The sequence below is a fragment of the Bicyclus anynana genome, chromosome 2 (genome assembly GCF_947172395.1).
Source record: "Bicyclus anynana chromosome 2, ilBicAnyn1.1, whole genome shotgun sequence".
In the NCBI taxonomy this organism is placed as follows: domain Eukaryota; kingdom Metazoa; phylum Arthropoda; class Insecta; order Lepidoptera; family Nymphalidae; genus Bicyclus; species Bicyclus anynana.
The window spans coordinates 8,844,235-8,856,159 of NC_069084.1; the positions used below are offsets into that span (position 1 = coordinate 8,844,235).

Below are 11,925 nucleotides of genomic sequence, written 5' to 3' on the forward strand. Positions count from 1 at the left end.
GGGGGTCGACCAACACAGCGCTTACTAGTGCGAGGTCGGCATTCCAGCACTTTAGGGTCCATCGGCTCTTCGAACTATGTGCTTCGCCCATTGCCACTTCAGCTTCGCGACTAGTTGAGCTATATCGGTGACTTTGGTTCTTCTGCGGATCTTCTCATTTCTGATTCGATAACGCAGAGATACTCCTAACATAGCTCGTTCCATCGCCCGCTGTGTGACTCTGAGCCTTCTTATGAGGCTCATAGTTAACGATCAAGTTTCGGCAACTGCGTGCTTGTCATCAAATAAAAAAACCTTCCTAATTTGGGTAAAGCTGGGATATTTAAACTCGGGTACATTAGGTATCTTTTCGTATAATGTACACATCATATCAATTTAATGAGTTTTTGTTAATTTAATGAGGTTATCAATAAGACCGCGCCCCTTGGGTCGAGTTGTATCATTCGGTAGGTACCTATAATATACTCGTAGTCATCGATCGTAGATCGTTAGATGGGCCTCAAAGCGTCGCGGAATTCATTTCTCTTTATTCTTGTTGTGGTTTGTGTTTTTACACTTCCAAAAAGAACACGAACACTGTTTTTTTTTTAATTTAAGGGATTTAAATTAAAAAAAACAGTAAATATTTTTTTTACATCCACGTACACTCACAGCATGCGCTTGTTACGTACTAAAATATGATGAGCGTGCACGTCTTTGGGTAATGACATAAAATTGTGCGTTCTTTAGTATTAAGGGCCCATCTAACGATTTATATCGATGCTCGTAGTTTTTTTTTAAACGTTTTCAACGTTACCTACCTACCTACGTTTGAATTAAATGATTTTGAGTATTATAATTATTTCATGGTCACATAGGTAGGAGATATGCAGGGTAGATCCACCACGCTGCTCCAGTACGGGTTGGCGGGTTTAAAGTGATAACGTGATACTATAACGACCACAATTATATTTAATGACCACAATAGTGACCACGATTGACGGCTCTACGTGTTCTGAGTGTGACACCACCAACTCTGGACCGGAAGTCGGAACTAAGAATTTCTGAGACGAAAGAAAAACCTCAATATTTTTTTTTTTATTCATTTCAAGTTAGCCCTTGATTACAATCTCACCGGATGGTAAGTGATGATGCAATCTACTTGTTAGGAGGAAGATGAAAATCCACACCCCTTTCGGTTTCTACACGATATCGTACCGAAAACGCTAAATTACTTGGTGATCTTTGCCGGGTACTACGGTACGGTACTAAGAAAACCGCAATCGGCCCAGCCGGGTATTAAACCCAAGACCTCCGCCTTGTACTGCGCTACGGAGACCGTCATAATAAAAAAAAACTTTTATAACCCGATCCAGAGTACGAACCCAGGTATTAATGATCCAACTCGCAAAAGCTAAATAATGCACTAAAGAGGCAGTATCATCTTCCTTCTTTCACAGCCAAACCAACTGGTTTTAAATTTCGCAGTTATATGTAACCAGGACTACTAGGTAGGTACTCTTAGAGAAAGTTCTCGTCTCGCCGCAAGAAAAGTTATTATAATTTAAACCTAAGTAAATAAAGTAAAGATAAACAGTTACTTGACTTGAAACTAAGGCGATTTTAATTGATGATAACAAATATCTCCACCAAAAATCGTTTTAAATACGTTTTTATTTTATTTTTAATATCCAATGGAAAATAAAATCTATCCTCTCGCAATAAAGTCGACATTCGATTTGATTGCGATATTTTTCCTTATACAGTAAATGAATCCGCTATAACTGGTTTGTATCGAACACGGATGCCACGAGAACTGTGTTATTTTAGACAATACTTTGTTATGCCAATTTATAAAGGTATGTAACGGGTTCAAAAGTTGTTGTATGGGCGGTGGCCTATATCTTCCGCCATATTGATTATTTCATCATCAAAATCAAACATAACATTTTCCCCGGGAGCAAGAGCCACGAAGACTTTTATAGGTTGGAAATAAAAATTTCTAAATTAGTCTGTTTTCTTAGGTTTCGACCGTGGCTAGTTACCACCCTACAGGCAAAGACGATTTAGCGTTCCGTTACGATGCTGCGTAGAAACCGTCGGCAGTATGAGTAGAATAAACTTGTACCTCTTTCAAGTAAGCCCGCTTTCATCAAAGACTACATCGTCATTTAACATTAGGTGAGATCGGCTAAAGGGTTAACATGTCATAGAATAAAAAAAAAGATACCGACATGATGAAAAAAATAATATGATATCTTGTACTTTCAGCTTCTAATATTTTTGATAGCCATGATCTATCTCTATACGTATTAAATATATTTTTTTGTTTTATTTGCAACCCTATGTGAAAATCTTTTAATAGCTAAGCATTAACCTAATTTATCAATGTAATTAAATGTAAGCATGAATTTAATGTATTAGCGGTTGATTTTCCTTAATAAATAAATAAATAATATTTTACGTATTTCGTTAACTAATTAATAGATTTAGATAAAGCTTAGAATACAACTTCATTTTCGTGAAATTCCAATGTGATAGGTGGTCAATGGTCATAGGCCACTACTCTTCTATTTTTTTTGACGGCCTCCGTGGCGCAGTGGTATGCGCGGTGGATTTACTAGACGGAGGTCCTGGGTTCGATCCCGGCTGGGCAGATTAAGATTTTCTTAATTTGGCCAGGTCTGGCTGGTGGGAGGCTTCGGCCGTGGCTAGTTACCACCCTACCGGCAAAGACGTACCGCCAAGCGATTTAGCGTTCCGGTACGATGCCGTGTAGAAACCGAAAGGGGTGAGGATTTTCATCGTCCTCCTAACAAGTTAGCCCGCTTCCATCCTAGACTGCATCATCACTTACCATCAGGTGAGATTGTAGTCAAGGGCTAACTTGTAAAGTATAAAAAAAAAAAAAAAAATTATCAGTGCTTTTATTGCTAATTATAATAAGTGGGTTTTTACAATAATGTCATTTTTCAAACGAAAGCAGTAACATTGTTTGAGATGTTGATCATTCCGTAAACACCGTCGACGAGTCAAGCTGTAAATACTCATGATATTATTAGAATAATGTAGAAAATAAACAATATGTTGTTTTAATTATAATGTATAGAAAAACAAAAAGTGAATGTATATGAAAGGTGAGCCGTGTATAGTGACAATGGAAGTGATAAAACAGTCAATAGTTATAATAGTGTGTGTAATATTAAATGTGAACGCAATAAAGTTTTATAAATCTGAACGCCCTCTTCCTATTTATCGTGCTCAACCATGTGAAGATGAGACTATAATTTCCGTGTTCCAAGAAAAATTAGCAACAGGTTACAATGTCACTATTAACAAAGATTTGGGAACTGCCACCAGTATAAGGTTAAAATTTGATTCACAAGCCGCAGTTTTATTTGTAAGTAAATAGAACGTCATAGGGTTTTTCCTAAAAGACGTAATCAATAACGAATTTGCAAAGCAATATATTATATCTGACTTTTGCATGTAATCAGATAAACAATTAATATAGAAATAAATGAAAGAATATGATTTAAGTGATCGCATTTCAAACATCTTAACATTGTTAACTTAATATTAACATAATAAGCAGAATCTGTAACTAAATGTCAATGATGTTTATAATAAAGTGTTTAATCAATGATTAAGTAATGAGCAGTGCAAATTAATGAGCAGGGTTTTTCCACACTTGAGCGAAATCCATTTCACCATGGAATATGTATAATATTTAAGTATCAACATAATATTTATTAATTTGTTTGAAATCAACAGAGGTACTTATAACCCCAGCTGACTGGGCTGAAGTGATTTTGACTTACGGTTTAGAGTCTAAACTACTATTAACTATAATTTCTTTGGTCTAATAAGTAGCTTACTCCGCTATGGATCACGAAATCCAGAGATTGAGTCTAGTCATTGGTTTCTTCAGATACGAAACTTATGTCACGTCCCTCACTAACGTTAATTCGGCACCAGCAGGGTTATTACGTATCTCGGTGTACCATTCAAATAATGAGTCACTACATCGATTTTCATCGTATTTTTGAAAAAGTTTATTTTAATGTAAACGTAATTTTGTTAAAATAATAATCGTGTTAGATGATTGTAGAAACAACAAAATACTGCCACTTGACGTAAAATTACGTGAAGATAATTACATTAAAATAACTATGCTAGATGATCAATAAAATGAAAATACGATGACAAAACGATGTAGTGGATCATCATTTGAGTGGTATACCGAGATACATAATAACTCTGCTGATCTCACTACAGTGGACAACCGTAATTGATACGACCGCACTTAATAACTTAACTATCAGAGTTATATCAGGTTATAGAAGCTTCTGCTAACATGGCATTGACCGCTGTGGGAAATGCGTTAATTAGCGGAAGTATTTTCTTTCAGGATGACTCAGCAAAATTCGCACAAGATCAAGATGTTATTCAAAATATTTTCGTCATAGTATTACTTAAAAGCAGCTCTAACTTTACGTTTAACATCAGGGGTCATGCAGTTCCATTTGCTCCACCATACTTGACTAGTCTCAGAATTAATGATGACGAGTTTTGTAATCGTCCCAATTTGGTACGTGTTTATTTTTCTTTTAGCATAATGTTATGTTTAACATATTCTGACAAACAAATCGATTTAATCAAATTGTAGTGTTAAAAGTAAATTATAGTTTTTTTTATTATTCTTTCAATTATCAAAAAAGCAGTTTGCACAAAAGTGCTTATTACATATTTTTGAACTGTGAATTTAAAGTAATTGATTATTTAATTTTTGACTACATGAGATTACGAATCGAATGGCACCTCAACCATATTTTTAGAAGGAAGAATTATATTGAACTCTGTAGCACTAAAAGTTTGTCAAATACTTGTGATGTGTGACATTGATTGATGTCACTGGTGTAAGAAATTTCATCTTTATATATCTTTTGGAATACAGACATATTTCAGAGATTTTCCAGTTGGTGTTCTCAGTAACCCTGATAGGAGTTGCGGTAGACGAAAGATCCTACACACCGAGTTAATATACCAGGGATATAACACTAAACATGGCGACTGGCCATGGCATGCTGCTATATACAGATACAACAATAAAACTCTTAGTTACATTTGTGGAGGAACGTTAATATCTAAACATTTTGTTTTGACAGGTAAATAATAAACAAAGAGTATATATAATAAGTAAGAATTATAAGTTTGCAGAGTTTGTTTGCACGCGCTAATCTCAGGAACTACTGGTCCGATTTGAAAAATTCTTTCAGTGTTAGGTATCCCATTTATCAAGGAAGGCTATAAGCTATATATTATCCCCGAATTCTTACGGGAACAGGAACCACGCGAGTGAAACCGCGCGGCGTCAGCTATATATAATAAGTAAGAATTGCTTATTATAGTCTAAGATCCGAATTTGAAACGACCTTCACCCAATTGTATAATGGATGAAAAGTGTTTTATATTTCATCATTATCAACCCATATTCGGCTGATTGCTGAGCTCGAGTCTCCTCTCAGATGAGAGGGGTTAGGCCAATAGTCAACCACGCTGACCCAATGCGGATTGGCAGACTTCACACATACAAAGAATTAAGAAAGTTTTCTGGTTTCCTCACGATGTTTTTCCTTCACCGTTTGAGACACGCAATATTTAATTTCTTAAAATGCACACTACTGAAAAGTTGGAGGTGCAAGTCCCTGACCGGATTCAAACCCACACCCTCCGGAATCGGAGGCAGAGGTAACCACATTGCTATCACGGCTTATTCATACTATATCAATATCAAATTTAGTGCGTTAAAAATGCATTGCGAGTGGGTTGCCTATAAATTTCCTGCAGTCTACTTCACTATCTTTGACGTATGTTAATTGTTTTATACGAAATTGAGATTCTATGTAACAAATGTCATCCGGTGCCTACTAATGGATATCTGTAGATACATGACATTTTGTCAATTGAATTGATGTTTATTTTAATAGGTAATAAAGACCAAAATAGTGTATAGGCCAAGGGGACTTACTATTATTAACTATCATTAATGATGTCCCGCTGAATGTCCTCGGGTTCGGACATCAAGCGGGTTGCAGGGAGCCGCTGAATGCTCAGGCTCAAGACCGTTTTGTTTGGATGTCCATTGTCCATGCAAGAAGCCTATGTCCAGCAGTGGACTTCCATCGGCTGTTGATGATGATGATGATGATGATTCTTAACTCCATGAATTATGTACCTACATCTTTGCTAGAAAAGGTAATACTATAATGTATCTATCTATTTCTTTCAGCTGCTCATTGTGCTACAATTATCGGCGAGCCAGTACCACCTAGCTTATTTGAAGTTGACTTGGGAAAATACCAACTAAATCGAGTAGATGTCACACTCGTTAAAAAAGAAGTACTTATTTATTATTTTTATTTTTATTTTATTTTATATATCGATTATTATTCTACGATCGCAAATGCTTCAAAAACTAGAAAAATGTATGGAAATGACAAATCTTGATCACGTAACCTGTTGATAGTAAATGTCATTCCTATACATTTTTCTAGTCTTAGTATGGTTTGCGATTGTAGAAAGAGAATCGACGTGCTACTTGGCTACAGGCCCTGGTGAGTACGCAGTGAAGGGCCATAGAATAAAAATACACTACACTTACGCAGGGAATTACTCTCAGGTATACAGATTTCCCCGCATTGTTTTTCTTCACCGTTTGAGACACGTGATATTCAATTTCTTAAAATGCACTTATAAGAAGCGCACGGCCCGGACCGGATTCAAATCTACGCTCTCCGAATCGAAGCCAGAGGTCAAATTCACTGGGCTGGGCAGATAACTGTAAGGTTAACTGTATTATGGGTACTAAGATATATTTATTATAAACTATTATTATAAAGAAAACCAAGAAAAAATTTAAAGAACATTATCTGTTTAGCTTGACACAGCCTTTAAACCGATCAATAGGCACGATGATATTTATTTCTTCTTAGTACATAAGGCATTATGCAATCGGTTCAATTTGTTTAAAAAGGCTTTATTGTGAATACAGGTCGAGACGATACATGTGCATAACATGTTCCGGAAGACGAATGTATTGAGTAATGATATCGCCCTGTTGAAACTAAAAACTGAGGCGGTATTCAACAACTATGTACAGCCAGCATGCCTCTGGGAAGAAAGCTTGTACGACAGGCTTCCAATAGATGCTTATGGCACGGTAAGAATATAAAATTAAAAAAAAAATAAGCTTTACCCTAAAGCTTTCATTAATCATTTAACTTCATTCAAAGCATAAATTATTTTATAATCTTGACATTTGGAGATCATTCATTTTGGGCCCTTTTTTGAAAGTGCCGGCCAACAAACAAAATGGCATGAGTCGTTAGAACTTCCCATTTGGAGTAAATATGGCATAAAAGTTGTAGGAGTGCCCTGAACCAAGATAAATAAGTTCGACGATTCGTTATTTCCATACATTTCGTCGATTTTCAATAGTGCTCGCTAGGAAGCTAAGAATTATCAATGAAACGGGGCCCCCGGACAATAGGGGCCCCTTACGTGCAAAAGCAAAATTAGTAACATGTAAATAATCTCTGGTGAACCGTGCGCCCAAAAGTTGGAAACATCCTGCTTAAAAGTTAAGTCATTTTTCAAGTGACCGTTATTGTTTCTTTTGTGTAAAATATTAACCCTTCATTTGGGCCCCTAACTAAATTTGATACAGTGCCCCTCCAAGGCACGCTACGCCACTGGTGCCTGCTCTTAATCAATAATGGCAATATTGTTGGCAACATATAGGTTGTTGTTAGTTGCATTTATGGAAATAATAATGACAAATATTATATATACTATATACGGCACACCCTGTATTGTTTATACAGGATGTGCCGTATATAGTACGACATACTTTGCAGCGTGATATCGAGGCCTAAAATTACGAAATATAACAGTTAAAATTTTATGGTTTATAAGTTATATTCATTTTTCTCCAAAATACATTCTCTATCTCATTAATAAGCAATTATAAACAATTTAAAAAACTGTCATCATCCCAATTTTAACAAAAAAATATATGTGGGTATATGTTTATATACTTCTTTACAAATTCGACTTTCAGGTAGTTGGGTTCGGATTCGATCAAACCGACTCTCTATCATCGACGCTACTCGCAGCGAATATGCCACTAATACCAATTGTGCAGTGTACTTTGAGTAAACCAGAATTTTACGGATACCTATTGAGGGACACTAATAGATTTTGTGCAGGATTCAATAATGGTAAGTAACATAAGGTACATAGCCCAGTGGATATGACCTCTGCCTCCGATTCCGGAGGGTGTGGGTGCGAATCCGGACCAAAGCATGCACCACCAACATTTCAGTTGTGTGCATTTTAAGAAATTAAATATCACGTGTCTCAATCGGTGAAGGAAAACATCGTGAGGAAACCTGCATACCAGAGAATTATCTTAATTGTCTGCGTGTGTGAAGTCTGCTAATCCGCATTGGGCCAGCGTGGTGGACTATTGGCTTAACCCCTCTCATTCTGAGAGGAGACTCGAGCTCAGCAGTGAGCCGAATATGGGTTGATGACGACGGAGTAGCATAAGTATGATTTATGTCCATTGTTTATTTAATAGGATTCGAAAGATGTTACATATTAGTAGGTACATTATTTTCAAACATAGCAGTAGTATAGTGATCGGAACCATCCCATTAAGTTTGTAGTATTACGGCCCCGCTCTTCCATATATAGTAGACTAGCGGACGCCCGCGACTTCGTCTGCGTAAAAATTGATGTAAACTTCTCTACCTCTACCTTACCCTGCTCGTAAACCTACCCAACCCTACCCTACCCTACCCTACCCCTACCTTACTCCTACCCTACCGCTAACGCTAACTCTACCCTCCCCCCACCTTACCCCTACCCTAACCCTACCCGTAACCTATCCATACCCTACCCTACCCCTATCCTACTCCTCCCCTACCCTATACGTTCCATATCCTTCCCCTACCTCTGCCTTACCCCTACCCTACACTACCCCTACCTTATCCGTACCCTACCCTACCCTACCCTACACTTTCCCTAAATTACCCCTACCCTACCTCTATCCTACCCCTTCCCTACCCCTATCCTATCCCTACCCTTAGCAAAATTGGTCCAGCCTTTTGTGCGTGGTGCAATGACCAAAAGACTATAATTTCCCAAGCGACTTCTATGCTAATACTATAAAGAGGTAAAGTTTATGTGGTTGTCGGGGGTAATCTCTGGATCTACTGGACCGATTTGGAAAATTCTTTTACCAATAGAAAGCTACATTATTTGCGAGTGTCATAGGCTATGTTTGGTTCTCATATTCACACGGGAACGGGAACCACGTAATTGAAACCGCGGGGCGTCATATAGCGGCATTTCTGCGACTTTCAGAAATTTTGTATTATCTCCGAAACTATATAACTAATTAACATACTGTAAAGGGCAAATCTTATCTCTATAATATCCTTGTGATTATTGAATAATTTATTTTGATAAGGATTTAAGTTTAGTTGTGTAAATAATGACGTAAACCTTAATTTAAAATTTAAATAATTTATTAAAGTACTAAAGGTACTATATCTGCTAAAATATAAAAGATAGATATATGGTGTCGCGGACTTTTTTGTAGAACTTTTAAAGGTTCAAAAAGCCTCCATACATTTATTTCAGTTATACGCAATGGTTGAGGCAGCGCATGCGAATAAGTAAGTTTTTCGGTCTGACCTGTAAGAGAAAACCCGCGATATCTCAGTAGTTATATATGATAGAAATATAAAATATAGCCTATAGCACTCCCCGATAACGTAGCATTCTACTGGTGAAAGAATTTTTATAATCGGTCCAGTAGTTCCGAAGATTACCCCATTTCAAAAAATTGTTACAAACTTACAAACTTACAAACTTTACCTCTTTATAATATTAGTATAGAAGTATAGATATAGACTAATACAAAAATTAGAGTCGTGATATTATGACCATAGATGGATGGACGGATGAATATGACCTCTGCCTTTGATTCAGAGGACGTAGGCTCGAGGAGCCGTGATAGCCCAGTGGATATGAACCCTGCCTCCGATTCCGGAGGGTGTGGGTGCGAATCCGGACCAAAGCATGCACCACCAACTTTTCTGTTATGTGCATTTTGAGAAATTAAATATCACGTCGTGTCTCAAACGGTGAATTAAAACCTTGAGACTTGCATACCAGAGATTTTTTTTAATTATCTGCGTGTGTGAAGTCTGCCAATCCGTTGCCAAATGCCAAATGCCATTGGGCCAGCGTGGTAAGCTATTGGCCAAACCCCTCTCGTTCTGAAAGGAGACTCGAGCTCAGCAGTGAGCCGAATATGGGTTAACGTTGATGATGTGGGTTGAATCCGGTCTCACATGTACCTACTTTCAACTTTTTTGTTACGTGCAATTTGAGAAATTACCACGTATACTATACTAGCGGACGCCCGCGACTTCGTCCTCGTAAAATTCGATGTCAACTTTACTACTACCCCTACCCTACCACTACGTGCAATTTGTAGAACTTTTAAAAATACATAAAGTCTCTATACATTAATTTAAATTTTACACAATAGTTAAGGCAGCGCATGCGGATAAGTCTGTTCAATAGGATTTTTGGTCCGACCTGTATGACAAAAACTGTGATAACTCGGCTAAAATATATGATACCTATATAAAATAGCCTATAGCACTCCCCGATAACGTAGCATTCTACTGGTAAAAGAATTATTGAAATCGGACCAGTAGTTCCGAAGATTACCCCATTTAAAGAATGTTACAAACTTACAAACTTTACCTCTTTATAATATTAGTATAGATGATTTACCTTAGTATTAGACGATATATTCCTATATATATTCCTACAAGATCGAGATATATTATATAACATACTAGCGAACCCGGTCAAGCTTCGCTTTGACTAATGTGCGCTTCTTCCCTACCTTTCCCTACTCCAACCCTACCTACCTAAACGTACCCAACCCCTACCCTAAACATACCCTAACCCTACTCTACCGTACCCTACCCTTACCCTACCCCTACCCTATACATGCTATGTATTAGAGATGGTGCTGTATGTGAAATAAGATTTTCCCGCTTTTCTGTTCCTGAATTTTCTTTGCTATAAACCTCACGGAGCCCGAGACCTTTCCAACGAATGCAAAACCGTGGAAATCGATTCGTGTTTTCTGGAGTTATAGCGTCAGGAAAGAAAACCCGACTTATTTTTATATAGTAGAGAAGATTTACCAATATTGAAAATAATATTAGTTAGAAAGATACATAATAAATAAATATATATACCAATATTTATTCTCATTTCAGGGACATCTGCATGTAATGGCGACAGTGGTGGTGCTTTCTCTTACTTTATTCCTGATATAGTAGGCTACACTGGCTCTACTGTACCCGGAGCTTATTATGTGAAGGGCATTGTATCAACCACACTGGCCCGACCAGGCAGTACATTGTGCGATCCCAACGCCTATGCCATTTATACTGACGTTGCCAAATATTTGTCATGGATACATAACATTATTGATAATAATTAAAATATAAAATATGTCAATTTCCAACTTTTTGTATTATACTAGCGAACGCCCGCGACTCCATTGTATAAAAATACTCCCACGGAATTTACGATAAACAAAATTTTTCAAAAAAACCTTGGTGTTTTTGTCGGGATGAAAGAAGTCTGTGTGAAGAGATAAAATTTCTGCCAAATCGGTTCAGCAATTGCGACGTGAAGGAGTGACAAAAATACACATATTTACACACGAACTTTTTGCACACATTATAATATTATTATAATGGGCGTGGATTTTATCCTCCTCCTAACAAGGTAGCCCGCTTCCATCTTAGACTGCGTCATCACTTACCATCAGGTGAGATTGTA

The 11,925-nt window shown here is 37.2% G+C and overlaps 1 protein-coding gene across 1 annotated transcript; it reads left to right on the plus strand.

Moving 5' to 3' along the window:
* The first annotated feature begins 2,986 nt into the window (after positions 1 to 2,986).
* LOC112053135 (chymotrypsin-C) lies at positions 2,987 to 11,598 on the plus strand. The gene is made up of 7 exons (XM_024092441.2): positions 2,987 to 3,379; positions 4,391 to 4,570; positions 4,937 to 5,147; positions 6,272 to 6,381; positions 7,034 to 7,201; positions 8,102 to 8,261; positions 11,355 to 11,598. The coding sequence occupies exons 1-7, from the start codon at positions 3,104 to 3,106 to the stop codon at positions 11,579 to 11,581; spliced, it is 1,332 nt and encodes a 443-aa protein (XP_023948209.1). The 5' UTR covers positions 2,987 to 3,103; the 3' UTR covers positions 11,582 to 11,598.
* The last annotated feature ends 327 nt before the right edge of the window (positions 11,599 to 11,925 follow it).

Excerpts from the sequence above, each read along its gene's own strand:
- LOC112053135 (XM_024092441.2), top strand. The coding sequence starts at position 3,104 with ATGTATATGAAAGGTGAGCCGTGTATAGTGACAATGGAAGTGATAAAA. Across the intron at positions 5,148-6,271 it reads TAAACATTTTGTTTTGACAG|CTGCTCATTGTGCTACAATT; the intron begins GTAAATAATAAA and ends TATTTCTTTCAG. Across the intron at positions 7,202-8,101 it reads CAATAGATGCTTATGGCACG|GTAGTTGGGTTCGGATTCGA; the intron begins GTAAGAATATAA and ends TTCGACTTTCAG.